The 21,191-nt window shown below is 40.8% G+C and overlaps 1 protein-coding gene across 3 annotated transcripts; it reads right to left on the bottom strand.

Annotated features, from left to right (window-relative positions):
* On the bottom strand, window positions 1–20,596 carry TTPA (alpha tocopherol transfer protein). Of its 3 annotated transcripts, XM_080647224.1 has the most exons (6): window positions 20,270–20,485; window positions 12,725–12,878; window positions 8,995–9,105; window positions 7,683–7,876; window positions 4,815–4,925; window positions 1–2,127 (listed from the first exon to the last, which is right to left on the bottom strand). In XM_080647224.1, exons 1-6 carry the CDS (start codon window positions 20,471–20,473, stop codon window positions 1,954–1,956), a joined length of 948 nt encoding a protein of 315 aa, XP_080503350.1. In that variant the 5' UTR covers window positions 20,474–20,485; the 3' UTR covers window positions 1–1,953. The 3 variants fall into 3 exon arrangements, with proteins under 3 accessions (XP_080503350.1, XP_080503351.1, XP_080503352.1); XM_080647225.1 differs by lacking the exon at window positions 8,995–9,105 and having other exon boundaries at window positions 20,270–20,596; XM_080647226.1 differs by lacking the exons at window positions 4,815–4,925; window positions 8,995–9,105 and having other exon boundaries at window positions 9–2,127.
* Between the last annotated feature and the right edge of the window lie 595 nt (window positions 20,597–21,191).

Here is a 21,191-nt window from a genome sequence, read left to right on the forward strand (position 1 = left end):
ATAGTTTATGTGAAAGATCTTTATTTTCTTTGGAACAATAATAAAACAAATTATTGTGCAGTTCAGTAACACCATAATCATGTGTTAGAAATCATCTTTAAAAGGCACTTCTGGTTCCATTACAGTTAAGTAATATAGACAATTTGATAGCTACTTATCTTGCCACCTTATAAAATTGGCTGCTAATTTCACATTGTTCATCTAATGTTCTTCAGTGAATTGCTGCATTTTATACAAATTTCAAAGTCCCATAATGAAATGTCCTCTTATTTGTTGTTAATAACATCACTAATGAATCACACTTAAAAGACATTTTTAAATGTCATCCATTATTCATGTGCTCACATAATCACTCCACAAAGCCAGGTGGAAGTGTTTTAAGTACCCAAGGGTAAATGAAAAGAAACTTCGTTATGTAAACCTCTTTCTTGGAATAAAAGTTGGGTAAACCAGAGCTTGTTGTTGTTTACTCCTTTTAAATGGTTTTATTGTTATTTTTTAATTATACAACTTTAAATTGTATAATTAGCAAAGACTAACTTTCTTTCAGAGAACAGACACCATCTAATTTTTTTAATAAAAATTACCATGTAAAATTAGCTTCCCAATGCTAAACCAAAATAAAACACGTTCTCTAAAGAACATTCACAATTATTCTCAATTTTATCATAGATATATGTACAAAGAATCATAAGTATCAGCTCACCTGATTAGAATAATTTTCTTATAAAGAAAAGCACCCTTTACATACCCTTTCACAGAGATACCATTGGATGACTTATGTTGAAACCCAACCAAGCTGAACAAATGTCTACCAACTTTTGCACACTGTGTTCTTTAATTTTCCAGTTTAAAATAAAACTTAAAAATTATAAAACACTATAAACACTGTCATCAATTGTAAGCCATACCTTTATATGGTTCTCAATAAATGAAATATTCTTTATCATAAGCTACAGTACAAACAGCACATTTTAACTACTGTTTGTTTGTTTTTTAAGTAAATGTGAATCATATGATTTGGCTAGGATATTCTGATATAATAATAAAACTCAAATTATTTCATGAATAATCTGAAAAGTTCGATATATTTGACAGTGATTTTTAAAATGTAAACATACCCTTTTCCTTTTGTAATTGTGTTATTGTTCTGTTCCATTAAAAACAGAGTTTATGAATACAACAGCTAATTATTATATCTCTAAATATCTATGCAATCATGATAAGAATAACCAAAAACAGAAGTCAAAATCACATTCTTGATTTGTTTGAAAATGCAGACACAGTATTAAGAAGCCATTAACTCTGCCTGAAATATTTCCTAAATTATTTTTGGTTATTATATCAACATGAGTCATTTCAGAGAGGCCTATAGATGCTACATACAATAATTTAAGACATCTAGACTCTCCCATCAACAGCTTCTATTGTGCAAATATGCTAAAATAGAATTTCCCTGAGATGAACTATCTTGCTGGCCCACAGAAAAGTAAATATAGTAAAACTACATTCAGATTTTAATCTGAATTATAGTCTAATCTGACACCCACTCAAAACGGCTACTAATAAATTTTTATCATCAGTTGATTTGTGCTAATAGTTCTTTTCAGTGGCTATTTATACATTTGTTTGTAAACCAATGTACTCAGAGAACTTGTTTAAAGGCACACATGAATAGCTACTTTAGAGATAACTTTCAAGTGTAAAATTCAGGAAATATCTTCTATGCTTTTAAGTATATTAACATTTAGTTACTTCCAAGGTAAAGAAAATGCATTTAAAAAATAGTTTCCTAAATACCCATGTGCTTATATCAGAAGAGTTTTACAAAAGATCAATCAGAGCACTAATTAGTTAAACAGATTTTTTTTTTTTTGTTCATGTAACGAGGTAGTAGGATCTCACTCATTTGTATTTTTAATTAGCAAGGCATTCACATTAAACAAGTTCTTCTCATTGAATGGTCTGTGAAATACTGCTGAGATAATTTTCAGACTTCATTATAAAATCTGTCCACTCTTGACAAATATCCTCCATGGAGAATTCTTCACCACCGTATTCCAGAGGAAGAATGTTTGGGAAATGCTGAAGTAAGCTTTGTTTGAAATTGGTCCCATGCATATGAATCTGAAATAGCCAAAATGTTTTAGGTTTGTCTTCTGCCTCTTGATACATTAGATGAATTTCCAGTGGAAAATCAACACCATAAAAGAAGGTACTCTAATAACTTCTAAGATAGAAAAGCATGTATTGATACTACATCCTTTATTCCTCTACTTATGAATCTAAAAATTTTACTTGTTTAGATTATGCTGCTTATGAATCTGATCTATCTTCTTATATTTGCATTCTTATAACTAGACCAGATTTATAAAATAATTATCTTCCTCTTTCACAAATATACCTTTAAAACTCTAACTAAAAGTATTTTATACATTCTTTTCCTTCATGTACAAATGATTCTTAACAAGATATCAAATATCCTGGGACTATTCTGTAGATGGTAAAAATGTCCTATCTGGTGTTATCCTATATAATAAAAGCCTAATATGCAAATTGACCAAACGGCAGAACGACCTGTGGAACAACAGGTCACTATGATGCGCACTGACCACCAAGGGGCAGACACTCAATGCAGGAGCTGCCCCAACCTTGCAGGCCCCAGGCCAGCCAAGGTGGGTGCCAGCAGGAGTGGAGGGGTCCCCCTGATCACCCTGCTGGTTACCCCACAGATCAGCCCTGATCACTGGCCAGGCCTAGGAACCCTACCCATGCATGAATTTTGTGCATCGGGCCTCTAGTTTCATATAAAATAAAAGCATAAAATTAGGTACATGGGAAATAATTTATGTGATACATTTGATGGATATTCTTGGCTAGTACAAAATTAAAAGACAGTTATGATGGTTCAAAGCCTTACTATTTCAAATATTTTATACAATAAAAATCAATCATATAATGCCCAAGTTAAAGATTTGGAACCTTGGATCAAAAGCATATAATGTTCATCTATACATGCAACAATCCTATATAATAAAAGGCTAGTATGCAAATAGACCAAACAGTGGAACAACCCGAACAACCGAACAACTGGTCGCTATGACGTGTGCTGACCATCAGGGGGCGTGTGTGGAACATGGTGGGTGTTGGCTGTGGTGGGATGGTGGAGGAGGTGAGCGGGGGTGCCAGACCAAGGTATGGCACCAGTTGCTGTCATTGGGGCGAGCCTCTGGTGGTTACTGAATAGTCTTTGCTCCTGCATACCACGGTCCTGCCCGGCACTTGCACCTACTGCCGGCGATGGCCCCACTTGCACCCGCTGCTGGTGCCTGTCCCAATCGCTCCATGCTGTCAGTGGGTGCAAGCGGGGACAGCGCCATCAGCACGTGGGAGCCGCAGTGGTGGAAGCGGGGATGCTGGCAGACGGGGGCTGGTGGCCACGGTGGGAGGGGACCAACAGGGGTGCGGAGGGTGGGCCGAGACCTACCCCTGTGCCTATCACAGTCTCGCAGACTGAAGAGTCCCGGGTTCAGTTCTGGTCAGGGGCACATGCCTGGGTTGCGGGCTTGATCCCCAGTGGGGGCATGCAGGGGGCAGCCAATCAGTGATTCTCTCTCATCAATAATGTTTCAATCTCTCTCTCCCTCTCCCTTCCTCTCTGAAATTAATGAAAATATACAATTTTAAAAAAGGTAGCATACCATAAACACTCTTCTGCATTTTGCTTATTTCATGTTACATCCTAAAAATCTTGTTGTATTCCATTGTGTCGATGTCTCACAGTTCATTTAATCAGTCCCCTGATGATGAACACTTGGTGGTTTCCAATCTTTTGCTGCAATTTTGTTTATATGTTTGGATAGGATAAATTGCCAGAAGCACAAAGGCTGTAATTTTGATAACTATTATAAACTGTCCTCTATAGGGAATATACCATATTGCACTCTCACCAGCAATGTGCAGGAGGCCCAGTTACCTCACAGACTCACTAACTTGATTTTCCAAAATTAAAAAGAAATATCCTATAGTAGAGGCCCGATGCACGAAGATTCGTGCAAGAATGGGCCTTCCTTCCCCTGGCTGCTGGCACCACCTTTGCTCTGGTTGGAGCCACCTTTCCGCCTTTGCTCTGGCCTGGAGCCGCCTTTCTGCCTTCCCATACTGCCCAGAGGCCTGGAGCAGCTGGGGCAGTGCGAAACGCCTGCATCCTCACCATGGCGACGATGCAAGCGTCCTGCCCCTGGCCGCTCGGCACCTATATATGCAAATTAATCTTCCATCTTTATTGGCTTATTTTGCATAGTCACTCCTGATTGGCTGATGGGCGTTGCAAAGGTACGGTCAATTTGCATCTTTCTCTTTTATTAGTATAGATAATAAAAGTGTAATATTGTGTCCAACCAATTGATCAACCATTTGGTTGACCACTCAACCAGTTGCTATGATGCGCACTGGCCACCAGGGGGCAGACGTTCCAACCAGTAGGTTAGCTTGCTGCTGGGGTCCGGCCAATCGGGACTGGGCAAGAGGGCCGGACATGCCCTGGAGCCTTCCTGCAGTCCCTCCCCGGCCAACTGGCCCCCATTTTCCCCAATCAGGACTGGGTGAGTTGGCCCCAATCGGCCCTGATCGCCCACTGACCGAGGGACCCCACCTGTGCATGAATTCGTGCACTGGGCTTCTAGTTAATTTATAAGAGTATTTGGCCTGTTAGATAAATACTCAAAATATTAGCTTAATGAAGCAGCTCTTAAATGAAAAAGGATTAGAACTTTTGGTAGAGAGGAATAGTGACTTGAATATGTTTCACTCACCCGTTCCTTAATTTTTTCAGTCAGGAATGGTTTAATCATGGAAAAGACAGCATGAAAAATTATTGGCTCATTTATCAAATGGATACCACGAACTTTTAATGGAAAGGAATCCTTTTGAAAATAAAGAAAAAATCTATTAATAATAAAGCATAAATAAATATATATTGTTATTGACAAGCCCTTCCTTGAACACTTGGTATACTTATGACAGCACCTAATGTGTGTTTCATTTTTAATATTACTTATTTCATCACCACAACACAGACTGCTTTACAGTTTATTGTCATTAGATTAAGAAAAGATCTTTGCCCTAACCGGTTTGGCTCAGTGTGGATAGAGAGTCGGCCTGTAGACCAAAGGCATGTACCTTGGTTGCAGGCTCCTCCCCTGCCCAGGGCTTGTGCAGGAGGCAACCAATCAATGTGTTTCTTTCACATGGATGTTTCTTTCGTCATTCCCTCTCTCTTCCACTCTCCCTAAAAATCAATGGAAAAATATCCTCGGGAAAAGATGAACAAAAAATAAAGAAAAGATCCTTAGAAAGTATTTACTTTGTAGTGTAAGCAAATAGAAATACCTGCATCTTTCATAAATAAGACAAAAAAAATTTCTCCCCCCATGACATATAAATGTTCTCTTAAGGAACCAATGAGTGTCAATAATTAACCTTTCCCCCAAATTTTTAGTTTGAGAAAAAAATAAAACTTTCATTAGAGTTGAAAGAATAGTCTAATAAACACACATTGTACAACTTTTGACCCAGGTATATATAAAAGTAATTTGGCTTATTCAGAAGATTTCATAAAGTTGAGCTGAAAGAAAAAAATGGCATCAGTAGTTTCCCTACCCAAAGATGTATTGTTAGTACAGAGTCCTTTCTTGCCAAGGTTCTTTCATACTAAATTCTTTTTTTTTTCCTTTCCCTATGCAAAGCTTTTAGAGATGTGTTATCTATCTGGGGCTTTTTCTTCCAGATTCTTTCTAAGCCTGATTTTATTTTAAACAGAATTGCTAATATGGTCTCTAAATCATTTGTATCCTGTTTTGTCCCATGGATATGATACAATTTTTGTAAACATCATGGCTTTTAATATGTTGCAATAATCCATCAGGTGGATGCACCATACTTTAAGTAACCATTTTCCTATTTCTGGACAAATAAGCTGTTTCTAATAGTCTTACTAATAAAAAATAAATATGTAAATTGTCACTTCACAATACCCATAGCCAATCAGGAGTGAGGATGCAAATTAACCCAACAAAGATGGCAGACACCCCCCCACCCCCCTCCCACCCCCCCTCCCTTGCCCAGCTGCTCCAGGCCTCTGGGCAGCGGCCTCCTCAGGGCCTCCCTGCCAAGCTCCACACCTGTCAACCGTCCTTGCAGCCTCCCTGTGGTCCAGCCCCTGGCCTCAGAGGCAACCCTCTGGTGCCTGAGGTCGTAGCTCCGGTGTCTGGCATCTCCCTCTACCCCACCCCTGCCCCACTGCTCTGGTAAACAAAACCCTAGCATTGGAGCAGCCCGTGGGGCACAGATGCACGCGGGAGCTCGCTCGGTGCACAGTTAGCTTGCTCTGGGAGCCCCGGGCCAGCCAAGGGGCTATGGTGGCGGCGGGCTGTGGGGGCAGCGGCAGGTGGCTCAGCTTTGTTTTGAGTAGATGAAAGAGGCCACCTACACAGTAACTCAAATGATCAGATCTCCCTCCTCCCTATTTCGCCACATCAAGAGGGGAGGGGCAACGGGCATGGAGGGAGGGCGGGCAGGAGGCCAAGGGCAGAGGAGGAAGAGGATGAGGAAGGGCCAGTTGCATCCCACTTTCACAATGGGAAAGTGAAACGTACTAGCGCCCCCAACCTCTCCAGTCCTCCCTGCCTGCCTCGCTCCGTCCCACCTCCTCCCCTCCATGCCTCCCTGGGAGCGCCAGTGCTGCACAGAAGAACTCTCCGGAGAAGGAGGGTGAGGAGGAAGTGGCACCTGAGTGTGCAGGGCTTGCTACCGCGGCCGCCACTGCACAGGCTGCCAGAGCGAGCCCACCGCGTGCTGGCAGCCAGGGGAAGGAAGGCCTATTCTTGCACGAATCTTCGTGCATCGGGCTGCTAGTAACCTATAAGAATTGATGCCACAGAGCCCATCTTTATGTATAGGGGGCAGTGATGGTTGTAAGCACAGTTTTGAACTCAGCTGATCTGGACTGGAACCTTTGCTTCACTGCGGACAAAATGCATGTGCTTGGGCATTGCTGTCACCTCTCTGACATAGTTAATTAACTTGTAAAATGGGAAAAATAATAGTCATACGACATAGGCTTGTATAGACCCATTACATGGTAATTCATTTGAAACACTTAGCCAGGTACCTGGCACACGATACACTATTATTATTTTATACAAGGTCTACGCTATATTTAAGATTATTCCTTGGCTACGTTCCCCAAAGTAGGAATACAAGGTCAAAAATCATGGCCACTTATAAAAGCTTTTGATTTCTAAAAGAACTGTATCAATTTATACCTACCAAAACTTTTGTGACATTTGGTGTGCCATTGCTACAAATATTATTTTTTCATTCAATTTTTTAATTTGGGAAGATAATTTTAATGACAGAAAGATGAAGTGAACACATTATTGTTTAAATGTATAAATTCTGTGGTTACTAATCTTGAACATATTTTCACAATTTGTTGCAACATTCTTTCTTTTATGAATTAATAACATTTCCTCTTAGTATTATTGAGTTCTATGTATCATTTCTAAAATTTTATTTAATTTCCTAATAAATGTTCTATCCCTTCTCTTTGTATCACATATAACTAAGTTAAAATCTGTTGTTTGGAAGTATTATCCCAAGGAATGAAACTATACACTTACTGTAAGAACAGCAGCAATCTTCTTGGCTACAGATGGGGTGATTTGAAAAGCATGAGAAAAATGCCAGCCTTCCAGATCAAAGACAGCCTTGATTCCGTTCCGTTGGGTCTCCACCTCCTGTACAATAAGCTCGGATGTGATTAGACTTAAACGGAATACATCATAAACTGTAAACACTTTTGGGTCCCAGTGTGCTAAAAAAATAGAAATAAAAAATGACATATCTCAGTATTGCAAAGGGAAAGTGATTCTTTTTAGACTTAATAGATCAATAAAAATAAAAAATAACATATCTCAGTAAAGCAAAGGGAAACTGATTCTTTTTAGACTTAATGGATCAATAAAAATAAAAACATGTACAAAGATCACAAAGTGGCCAAATGGGTGGCCAAAAAAAAATGTGCCTGCTTCTCCCTAGCACAGAACAGGTTTGTATGTATGTATGTATGTATGTATGTATGTATTTATTTATTTATATTTTTTATCCCCCCCCTCACACCCCCCCCCCCCCACTCATGCCCTCACTCCCCTGTTGTCTGTGTCCATTGGTTAGGCTTATATGCATGCATACAAGTCCTTTGGTTGATCTCTTCCCCTTACCCCCACCCTCCCCTACCTACCCTCTGAGGTTCATCAATCAGACCATCAGAACAGGTTTTTAAGAATATGGGACAAAAAATAAAAAAGAATAAATACAGTCCGCTGGGTGTGGCTCAATGGTTGAGCATTGACCTATGAACCAGGTCACTGTTGGATTCCTGGTCAGGGTACATGCCCGGGTTGCTGGCTCAGTCCCCAGTAGAGGGCGTGTACGAGGCTGCCGACCAATGATTCTGTTTCATCATTGATGTTTCTATCTCTCTACCCCTCTCCCTTCCTCTCTGAAATCAATAAAAACATATTTTAAAAAATAAAACAGATACACTCATGGCATTTATGTATTTAAAGAAGAAGAAGAAGAAATGCAGCAGGCTGGATTTGATAGCCGGATGAAACTACAGCCCAAAGCATGCAGGAAACAGCTGTAGCTAAAGATGAGAATGCCTCTTGGTGTGCTACAAGCTCAGAGGTATTGGAAATGGGAGGAGCACAGCCTGGATTATGAAGAGAAACTAGTGCTCTATAGTAACCAGAGAGGTTGCAATAGGAAATGCCTGAGGACTTAGACAGGTTGGCTGTTGTCTCTGACATCACTGAGTGACAATTAGCATGTAGCAGAGACAGGTGCTGACAGGCTAGACCAGTAATTGTGGGCTTTGGAAAACAGGGAAGCACCCACGTAGCTACCCACACCCAGGAAAAACAGGAATACCTGTGCTAAGAAGAGGAGTCACTGACATTCTTCTCCTCTCTCCTCCCCTACCATTCCAGGAGCAGGCCACGGCATGCAGAAAGGACAGTAATAGACAGGCTAGCAGGTAATCTTAAAAAATATATATGCACATAGAAACCCACACCTAAAACCTATATATTCATGTTGGCCAATATCACCCCAATCAATTTAATTAATTAATTAAAGTAAATTTAAAAATACACATATATGCACCCACTATGTTGTAATGGCCACATTTCAAGTGCTCAACAGCCACATGTGACTAGTGGCTACTGTAGAACAATTTCATCATCATAGAAAATTATATTAGATAGTTATGGACTTTAATCTCCTTTAAGGCAAAAGAAAAACGTGCCTTGAAATTTTAATTCCTTCTCTGACATGCATCTAACATTTATTGAGTGACTATTAGATACCAGGTCATGTTTTAATTATGTTTTATATACATTACAAGATTCAGTGGTCACAGTAATCCTATGAGATAGGTTTTTACTGTGCCCATTTGTCAGATGAGAAAACAGAGTTACAGCTACACAGCTCTCCATGTAGCTAGAACACAGCAGAGCTAAGATTCCAGCCAGGCAATGTATTCCCAAGAACCTGCATTCCTAAGAATTAAGCCAGAGTCAAAACTTAATATTCAAAATTAAATTTTATTTTTGCTGCTTTAGTATAGTAGTAAGTCTCAAAAGGCTTAGGGTTACAGCCAACCCTTGAACAACATAGGGGCTAGGATATTGACCTCCTAGGTAGTAAAAAATCTGAGTATAACTTTTCACTCCCTCAAAACTTAACTACTAATAGCCTACTACTGACCTGAAGCTTTACCGATAACATAAACAGTCATTCAATACATATTTTGTATGTTACCTGTATTATATACTTTGTTCTTACAAAGTAATCTAGAGGAAAGAAAACGCTGCTAAGAAAATCATAAGGAAGAGAAAACACATTTACAGTACTGTACATACTTATTGAAATAAATCTGTGTTTAAGTGGCCCCACAGAGATCAAATCCATGTTGTTTGGGGGTCAACTGTATATCTGCTGGCTTGGATGCTAATAATGGCAAAAACGTAGGTTTGGGGTGCCCTGCCAGACCGGGGAAAGGCTATGTGCATTTTTCACTGCTTTTACAGGTGGTACCTAGGAAGGTGGTTAAGCTAATGTTCTATCAAAGAGCTCTAAGACATATTTCCTTTTCTGGTTCTTCCCATTCATTCAATTAAAATTAGAAAATTTATAAATATGTAGTTTATCTTCATTTTCTTTTTTTAAAATTTATCTTTATTGTTGAAAGTCTTCCAGATGGCCCCCTCTTTCCCCCAGTAGCCCCCTTCCCCTAGAACAGTGGTCGGCAAACTGCGGCTCGCGAGCCTCATGCTGCTCTTTGGCCCCTTGAGTGTGGCTCTTCCACAAAATACCACAGCCTGGGAGAGTCTATTTTGAAGAAGTGGCGTTAGAAGAAGTTTAAGTTTAAAAAATTTGGCTCTCAAAAGAAATTTCAGTCATTGTACTGTTGATATTTGGCTCTGTTGACTAATGAGTTTGCCGACCACTGCCCTAGAACAACATGTTATTCTACACAACACACAGGACATACGCTGCACACCCTGCTCTGACCACCTGTACACCTGCATGTCTTTCTTGATTTTAAAATCGCTTGGAGGTAAACAGTACACTTACAGATGAATGTACTACAAGAGGCCCTTGCTAAGCAAGAAAAGACTTGACTCAGTGCTGAGGTGTTTATGATTTAAGTAGCATATTTGCCTTTTCATTATTAAGGTGTCATTTCACTACTTAATTTGCCCCATTAGTGTGTGAACAAACTAGAAAAACCTCCAGGCAGGCAGTGCAGAGCCAGGATACTTGCAGAATGAATCATCTGTAAATTTTAGGTTCTTGGAATCCCTGGGCAGGATTGCCAGATAAATGAAATGTAGGTTTACTTGCCAGATAAAACATAGGTACTATGCTAAATCTGGCAACCCTACCCCAAGGAATTCAAAGAACTTCATTCAACATCCCATAACACTATGGGAGCAATTCCAGTGGTTCTCAACCTTTCTAATGCCGCGACCCTTTAATACAGTTCCTCATGTTGTGGTGACCCCCAACCATAAAATTATTTTCGTTGCTACTTCATAACTGCAATTTTGCTACTGTTAATGAATCGTAATGTAAATATCTGTGTTTTCCGATGGTCTTAGGCTCTACAGCAGCAGTTCTCAACCTGTGGGTCGTGACAGAACCACTAGCAGGGTTGGCTAATGATTCTGTGTGTGTGTGTGTGTGTGTGTGTGTGTGTGTGTGTGTATAGAATAATTCTACTCAGTTTTCTGACACCCTTTCAATAATTAACTGCAGGGACTTCTTGCAAGAAAGCAAACAGTTGAATTACAGGCAGCCATCTTATCTACAAATCTATACATATTTTAAAGTCCCCTAAAATATTTAAAGATGTAAAAGTTTCTGCAAGATTATAATTCATAAGATTCTGCTCATAAAATATTGGGCCATGCCCTGGCCAGTGTGGCTCAGCTGGTTGGAGCATCTTCCCTTATACCAAAAGGTCTCAGGTTCGATTCCAGTCAGGGCACATACCCAGGTTTCAGGTTTGATTCCCAGGCCGGATGCATATAAGAAACAACTGATCAATGTTTGTCTCTCTTCCCTCTCCCTTCCTCTCTCTTTAAAACCAATAAAAACAAATAAACAAACAAAAACACATAAAATGTTGGGCCATGACAGGAGGCTGCAGGTGGTATGTGTCCTTCTCCCTTAAAGGCTATTTTTGATCCCATGTGGGTCTAAGGGTGGGTCTAAGGAAGGTGCAGAAGTTATTGGTCACCAACCTACAAGAAATACTAGGAAGACCTGATGGCAGAAAGGGGAAGCAGTGAAAAGCAGGAGGGACATGTAGAATCGTGTCTTCAGCACCTCTCGATTCCTGCTTTCCCACAGCTCCTTTCTCCATCCAGGGCAATGAGCACCTTGCTCAGCAGCCTGAGTTCTGTCCAACTACTCATTCACTCACTCCAAAATATTTAATCAGCACCTACCATGTGCCCTGGTTCGGCGCTTGGTGTATATCAGTGACCAGAACATTATCATAGTTCAGAGCTCTTATTTGTATTTCCTGCTAAGCGTTTTTACAACACTTCCCCCTTGATCTTTTTCATCTCCCCCTCTATTTCTCTTTTCTGTTTTCTTTTCCTCATATTTTATACATTTGACTGTGGAAAAATGGGAGTAGGATTTTCACTGGGTTTTGTTAATTTTCTCACAACTGCCAGTTTTTTTATACTCAGGGGACATCCTATATAATAAAACCCTAAAATGCAAATCGACTGAACAGTGGAACAACCAGTCGCTATGACATGCACTGACCACTATTGGGCAGACGCTCAACACAGGAGCTGCCCCCTAGTGGTCAGCACGCTCCCACACGGGGAGTGCTGCTCAGCCAGAAGCCAGGCAGGTGGACATCCCCCGAGGGATCCCGGACTGCGAGGCGGTGCAGGCCGTGCTGAGGGACCCTCCCCCCGCCCCGCCCAAGTGCACATGTTGTGCACTGGGCCTCTAGTTAAAATATAAAATACACCTAAGTTAAAACCTAAACACCTAAATGTTTAAATATGAACTCATTGAAGCCTTCTGTATGGCGGTGAAGAAAAAGCAAAGAGTAGTGCTTTGTCTCACTTACCGATTCTGTAAATGAGAACTTTGCTGCCGGTGGGGTCTCTGTCTCTCAGGACTCCAATGTAGCCAGCCCTCAGAAGGCCAAGAATGCTTCTGGGGTGGAGATCTGCACTTATTTCGGGACATTCTGCTCTCCACTTATAATAGTTTTTTAGTAACTGAAAAACAAAATAGAAATTGTCTACAGATAGTGCACATGGTAAGCATTTTGTAAAACTGTCAGGAAAGCCTTGGCATTATGTATGGCCTTTGCCATCCATTATGTCAGGATTTTAATCTAGGGTATCCTTTTAGCATATAAACTAAAAGTTTCCTTCATCAAGGATCTCAGGTGATAGGAGGTAATCACAAATTCAAAGTTGAGTAATTCTTATTTGTCTCCTGTGGTGAATAGTCTCCAAAGATAAATGCTGACCCTCCTCCCCAACACACACACACCCATGCACACATGTCATCAAGATAAGGAATCCATTTGATTCCTTCCACTTAGACCCAGGCTGGCCTTACATCTTGCTTTGACTAATAGAATTTAGCAGAAGTGACACTGTGCTAGGTTTTAAGAAACCTGGGACTTCCTGTTTTGCTTTTCAGAATCCAGACACCGTGTAAGATTATGAAATGAAAGTCCATGCAGAGAAGCCCTGGGGGACAAGAGGCTATGTAATTTAGATGGTCTGACCTCAGCCAAGGTCCCATCTGATGCAATGTGGAGCAGAGATGAACAGCCCCACTCATCCCTGCCCAAATAGGGGAATCACAAACAAATAATAGCTGTGGTTTATGCCACTAAATTTTGGAGTGATTTGTTACTTGCCAATAGGTGACTAGCACATCCACCTTTGGTCTTTCTGAAATAAAGAATGGAAATCAATCTAATGGATTAACTCCACAAATATGTTTGGAAGATGTACAATGTTCCACACACTGTGTTAGGCACTTGAGTTAAAGCAGTGACCAGAGTAGATCCCTAATTTCACTAGAGGTGACATATTGGTGACAAAACTGGCACACACAGGCCATGCTATGTAGTAAAAAGTTCAGTTCCCAGGCTGCCTCTTCAGAAAAACCTTGGTGTCACCACTTATTACCTATGTTATCTTGAATAACTACTTCTCAAAATCTGCCTTCTAGAGTTATGTGTAAAGCATACATGGGCATAATGAATACCGGTTAGTATTGTCATAATAGGGAAGGTTATTTGGGTTAATTGGCTCATATAACTATTTAGTGCAGGTTTACATTAAAGGTAACTAGAATGGCCCTAACCGGTTTGGCTCAGTGGATAGAGCGTCAGCCTGCGGACTCAAGGGTCCCAGGTTCGATTCCGGTCAAGGGCATGTACTGTGGTTGCGGGCACATACCCAGTAGGGAGTGTGCAGGAGGCAGCTGATCGATGTTTCTCTCTCATCGATGTTTCTAACTCTCTATCCCTCTCCCTTCCTCTCTGTAAAAAATCAATAAAATATATTTTTTTAAAAAAATAAAGGTAACTAGAATATTTTGGTTTTTTATTTTCTTTCCTACAAAAAAGAGCTAAATCAGTTATAGAAAGGAACATCTATACCACTGCTCTACTTTCTACAAATAGAAAAACAACAAAAATGGATTTTGTTAATAGTGCTATGCATTCAGAGAGACTATGGAATGGTATGCCTTGGAGATTAGGTCTTGACAAAATATGGTTTGAAGGAATCCCATTTTCTTTTTCCAAAAGAACCACCAATAATGGTTACTCTACATTTACAAATAATAAAAACATTGCCAGTGTATTGTGGAGAATATTAAAATCAAATTACACACTTAAAACTTACTATATTTACATTTTCTTCTTTGTGATTTTCAGCAGTCTCAATTTTTCTAAAATGGCAATATATTTGAATTTAAAGAGATCTATTAGAAATGTGGAACTAAAGTTCAGATGAAAGGAAAGGACACATTTTATATTTGAGAGTCATTGGAATAAATATAACTGTAACTACAAAGTAGTAATTGTCTACAGGAGAAATTACAAATATAAATTTTAAAAACCAAGGAAAGGGTAGAATTCTGAGCCATGGGATATGCCAATGGCTGGGGATGGCTGGCAGAGGAAGAGAGAAGCTGGTTGGTTGTAGGAGAAACACCAACATGGTGCACAGGGGAGGGAAAAGCCATCTGTGTTGTTCTCTCTCTCTCTCTCTCCCTCTCTCTCTCTCTCTCTCTCCCTCTCCATCTCCCTCCTTCTCCCTCTCCCTCTCCCTCTCCCTCTCCCTCTCCTTCTCCCTCTCCCTCTCCCTCTCCCTCTTCCTCTCTCTCCCTCTCCTTCTCCCTCTTTCTGATATTGTCACCCTATCATTTTCTCTTTCTGTCTTTCTCCTCTTTCATGTATATACTTCATAAACTTTTCTTAACTGCTTTATAAAAGAGGATGCTTCTAAGAGTTAAATGCAACAAAGAGGTAAGAAAGGGAAAAAGTCAGTAAATTTGCCAACCAAGAAATAATTGGTGACCTAAATAGCGGTTTCCAAAAGCAGTAGGAACAAAAGGCACATTGTAGATCCTCACATATTCATTCTAGTCTATAAGATGAATCCCTTTTCCTCCTCCATTGTGATTTCATTGAAAGAGATCTTCCAGGTAACAGAGGCAGGGACTTATGTTCAAGTAATCCTTATTTTACTCATTAATGGCCCCAAAGCCAATCATATAACTTTAATTACAGTATATTGTTACACTTGTTCCATTTTATTATTAGTTATTTTTGTTAATCTCCTACTGTGCCTAATTTATAAATGACACTTTATCATAGTTATGTATGTATAGGAAAAATACTAGTATATACTGTATCTAGGGTTTGGTGCTATTCATGATTTTAGACATCCACTGGGGTTTTTGAAAGTATCCCCCAAGCATAAGGGGGATGACTATACTACATGAGTAAATCAGCTGGATCCACACACTTGAAAAAATGATCTTTGTAAAGACACACAATTAACTCTCATGCCTTTGACATTTAACTTTCACAAACTGAAATATTTAAACCTGGATCACTGATTATTACTTTTCCACTGAGAAATAAATTCTAAGGTCCAGTTGACATAAAGAAATTATGTACCTGACAAAATACTACTGAGCAATTCTCAGACAAACCACCTAAAGTTCACAACAACAAAAAAATTGGGTGCAAGTGAATATCTTGATGGGAAGGCACCTGTTTTGTACCACAATTAGGAATAAATAAATATAAAAAGTTAGGGTTTGTTTTAACTATGCTTTATAATAGAGTACCTTCCTTCTTACATTTCCATGTACTTTCAAACAAAATAGCGACCATATTTGTGCAGCTTTCACAATCTTTAATGGCATCATTTTGATCTCTCCTCACAACCAACCTGAGAGGTTTACCCAATTTTATGGATAAAAAGACTTAAACTCAATCCCAGCCAGGTGGCTCAGGAGTATAGTTCCATACACTAAAAAGACTGCAGATTCATTCCCAGTCAGGGCACATACCTAGGTATCAGATTCCATCCCCAGTCTCAGGTTCCATCCCTGGTCAGGGGGGTGGATGGGAGGCAACCAATCACTTTTTCTCTCTCTCTCTCTCAAAAATGAATGAATGAATGAATAAATAAATAAGACTAAAGCTCAAAGAAGTTGCAAATGTGTTTAAAGACAATAACTACAGGAGCAGAATGGAGATTGAAACTGACACAATATGATAAATTCTACAAAAGAAGCTACACTGAGTGGGGAATTAACAGGGAGAGTCAATGGTACTTTGAAAACTTAAAAGTCTTTGGGAACACCGTAACAATAAGTGCAGGATAAAAAACTTACCGCATGGACCATAAATATATGGAACTGGACTATTCACTTGTGAAAGAGAAATTCACAAGAATATATAGAACAGGCAGAGGTTAAGAATTGGCTATTTTTATGTCCATTGTTTTAAACAGACAGGACAAGTGTAGTGTACTCGAGAGCACAGGCTCCCCTGAGTTTAACAACCCAACTTCAGATTCTTGCTCTACCATTTAATAGCTGTGATTTCAGGCAAGTCACTTACCTCTTTACATCTCAGCTTCTTCTAAAATGAGAAAATGATGACATAATCCTCGCAAACACTACCTATAAAGGACCTGACACTCCAAAAGCAATTAAGATTCTAAAAAACCCATGAATTCATTATCACTTCAAATACAAAAACTAGAAAAATGAGAAATTTCATTACAACTGAGGGACTTAGTGAGCTTTCTTCATACAAAACAAAAACTATAGGGCTTTTATATTATAAATAAGGAAGTTTGAGTTGAATTGACTGTCTTTGTAAAGGAAATAAACAGTTTCATGCTCTAAACTTTTCCCCTTCATTTCCAGTTGACAGAAAAGTAGGACAAAGAGTTCACAGACAGTAACTTGATGCCAGTTCAGTAGATTCAGACAGTCTTGCTAGCAAATTCCTCAAGGACATGGTGCAATGAAAACATTTCAGAACATAGAGATCATAGGAAAGTATGTAAATAACACTAAGGCTGGAGGTAAATTTTATTTTTTCTGTTTTGTTGTTTTTTTCTTTTTTATTTATAAAATTTATTGGGGTGACACTGGTTAATAACATTAAATAAGTTTCAAGTGTACAGCCTATAATTGTACATCACCTGCACTGTGTGCTCACCACCCAAAGTCTAGTCTCCCTCTGTCACCGTGTATTTGACCCCTTTACCCTCTTCGGTCTACCTCCCCCCGCCCCCCACACACACATTCCTTCCCTCTAGTCTATATCTATAGACATTACTTTTAAAAAGCAAACAAAATGAAATCAACAAGTCATACACTTTTTACGGTTTGTTATCTCTACAACATATACAGGTATATGTTTAATGCCTCACTTACACTGCACTCTCCCTGAGACCTGAGGCTGTGTCATTATATTGAGCATATAAGAAAATATTAGTTTGTTACTCATGATGCTGGGACAGCTGGGTAGGCATCTGACAGAATGAAAACAAAGTCAGATTCCTAGTTTGTTTCTAACATCAAAGAAATCCTAGTAGAGCAACAACTCCAACATCAAAAAGAGAAGTCACAGATTACTAAAGAAAACTTTGGGAAAAAGAAGAGCTTATGAAGCCCAGAAGCAATCAGAGAACAATCACATTTGTTTCATAAAAACTAAAAATTCTGCACAGAAAGAAAATAGCATTACCAAAGTCAGAAGACAAACAATGAATCGGGACAGCGGCCTATTTACTTTAATGCATAAAGATATTTTATGAATAAGTTTATATTGTATGTATGTTATATTTTATGTAAACAAATGGAAGAAAATAAACAAGTGGCAAAACAAGCAGTTACTGAGAAAAGAATTTTAAGATGTTAAATATATGAAAGATGATTAACCTCACTTGTAATTGAATACATGCGTATTATGATAATGAGAATCAGGTTCTCACCTCGCAGGTTGATACACAGACCACAGTGTTGGCTAATACCGCGTGGGTGATAATTGGCAGAGAAAAGCATCATTATGCAATACGGAATTGACAAAATTAGTGCCAGCACTTTTGGAGGACAGTCGTTTTATTCCTCAACACTGAAGATACACATCTCACTTCACTGGGCAATTCCGCAGGTTGAACTTATCCTATAAGGACGTATTCCTATTTTGCACAAAGACAAATGTACAAAGACAGACTAGAATATCCAGTTGTTGATGGAAGACACTCCATGGGTCTTGCTTACTGCATTTTGTATACTGCCAGGCAAATTGTAGGAGTTCAAAAAATAGTCATTGAATGGGGACTGAAGGGTGCGTATGGCAGCAGTGCCCTTGTCTGACGACAAGTCCACGCCCAACAGCAGGGACTGCTCAGTAAGTCAGCATAATATATTCACACACTGAACAGCAAAAATCCACAAAAGAATAAGTTATATGACTCTGGCTGGTATGGCTCAGTTGGTTGAGCATTGTCCCATGCATCAAAAAGTTGCTGGTTCCATTCCCAGTCAGAGCACATGCTCAAACCCCAGCAGAGGGCGTGCAGGAGGCAGCCTATCCATGTGTCTCTCTCACATCAATATTTCTCCCTTCTCTCTCTAAAACCAATAAAAACATATTTATTTTTTACAAAAGAATAAGGTTTATGTATACATGCTGGGATATAATGATCTGTGAGAAATTAGGTTTTTTAAAAGGGCAAAATATGAAATATATACATTTGCTTGTGTGACGGTAGACTGCCTGGAAAGAGAAACAAGACGCAGGTAACTGTCTCTGGGTAGATGGCGTGGCAAACTAAGGACTGGGATGGGGAACGTTTTTCCTTTAGAAAGTTACTTTTAGAAACTTACTTTGTATCCTTTAGTATTTATGGATTCTTTTTACCACCAGTAAAATTTAATCTCTCAATTAAAAATTAGTTAACAACCGAAAACCCTCATACAGAGACACGCTGGGATCCTGTACTCTTCTACTTCCCCTGCCTTTCAAGCCACTCTGAGAAAGTCTAGATCAGGTTCATGTGCTGACTGCTTACTCTCTGCCAAGCTCTGTGCTGGGCACCTCTCATTCTGTCAAATTGGTTAGTGGTCAGTCGCGGACAGGAGTCAGTGAGGTAGGCGTTCTCGCCACTATTTAAGAGATGAGGATGCTGAGCCCAAAGTAACAGAACTAAAGGTCGCATCCCTCCTTCTGATTCCTGTCTTCCCAACACACCCTATTTCACACAACCAGCTGTAACACACCTAGAAACACAAAAGAACAGCCTCATCCCTCATTCTCTTTTATTTTATTTTTTATTTATTTCAGAGAGGAAGAGAAACATCGATGATGAGAGAGAATCATCTTTCAGCTGCCTCTTGCGCGCGTTCACACACACACACACACACACACACACACACACACACACACCACACACACACTGGGATGGAACCCGCAACCCGGGCAATAGAACCACGACCTCCTGGTTCATAGGTCCACGCTCAACCACTGGCCCACACCTCCCAGCTCATCCCTCATTCTGAAACTCAAAATATACTGGGCTGCTTTAGCGTCTTGACACTTACAGATTACTATTAATCATACACTTTGGCTAGAATTTGACTGTAGACCTTCTGTCTTATTCGCAATTTCATTCTCCCCTCCACATGTGGAGTTACTTGCTAAATTGTAATAAAATGTAGGCTTCCGACCTCTCGGCTGTATTTTGTTTTATATCACTAGCTTTCTGCCAGGGAAAAGCAAAGGCATTTTCCCCAAACTTTATGTTCAGGAGACTCATCAAAGACAGAGTTCCCGTGTTTGGGGTCACATGGGCCATCACCCGGGGAAGGGCTCCAGCTTTGTCTGGATTTCCCGTTTCCAAGACCCAGAGACACTGAAGGGACCGGAGCTGGATTTCTCAGAACACCAGCAGCCACAGCGCCCGCGGCCCAGGGCGCCAGGCGCGCGCTCCCACCGAGGTCCTGCTCCTAACTTCAGCTTTCGCGGGGGTCAGGGCAGCATCCCCCCGCCCCGGGGTACCAAGGCCTGCCCTCAGGCTAGGGCGCAGCGAGGAGGCACCCTTACCCGCCAGGCTAGATCGAGGTCGAAGTCCCGGGCGCGCAGGAAGCGCAGCAGAAAGGGGTCGGTGAGCGGCGGCGGTGCGGGGACAGCGTCCAGCGCCCGCGCCCGGCGCCGCAGTTCGGCCAGGCTCGGCTGCAGCAGCGGCGAGTGGTCGGGCAGCGCGCTCAGCTGCAGCCCCGCCGGCGGCCCCGGCCGCGCCTCTGCCATGCCCGCCTCCTCTGCTGCGGCAGGGGTGGCCCTGGCGACCGGGAAAAGCCTGGACTGAGCGCCACCCTCCGGCCCCTCCTCCAGTGGCCTCTGCCCAGCGCACGCCCACCCTCCCGCCCAGCGGCCCGTGGCGGCCCCGCACTGCCTCCCCAAAGGAAACCACGTGGTGTCCCCACAGGTGCTGATAATAGTAAATCGAACAGTCAGCTGAGGTAAGTCACTGGTGGTCAATGCCAACGGAAGATGTCAAAAAGTTGGTTTCCCTACATTAATTGGGATATTTCAAATAAATCTGATAGGGAGCTTTATCTCCCTCTCTCCCTCTCTCTCTTTCCCTTCCCCCTTAGCAACCATTTGATGCGCTGTGACTCACTACTAAGCCCTCCTGCCATCAAGGCTCCAAGCTGACTCCCAGCCTCAAACTATAAGGATGCCACCCTCACAGACCCCCATCTCCTCCTCTCCCTCCCAATCCAGGCAAGTCTTCTCAGCTCTTGGCCTTCACCCTGTTAGTTACTTACACAGACAAAGGTGGGCAAAAATAGGCTTACAGTTGTGAGTACTTGGAACAGTTTATTCTTGTATTATTGTTTATTAATTATCGTGCTACTTATTTGTATTACAACTGTAAACCTACTTTTGCCTACCCCTGTATAAATGACTAGCAAGTGCCAAAATATTTTTGGACACCATATACTGCCGCTGTTGGACTCCACCC

The sequence above is a fragment of the Plecotus auritus genome (genome assembly GCF_963455305.1).
Source record: "Plecotus auritus genome assembly, chromosome: 11".
Classification (NCBI taxonomy): Eukaryota; Metazoa; Chordata; class Mammalia; order Chiroptera; family Vespertilionidae; genus Plecotus; species Plecotus auritus.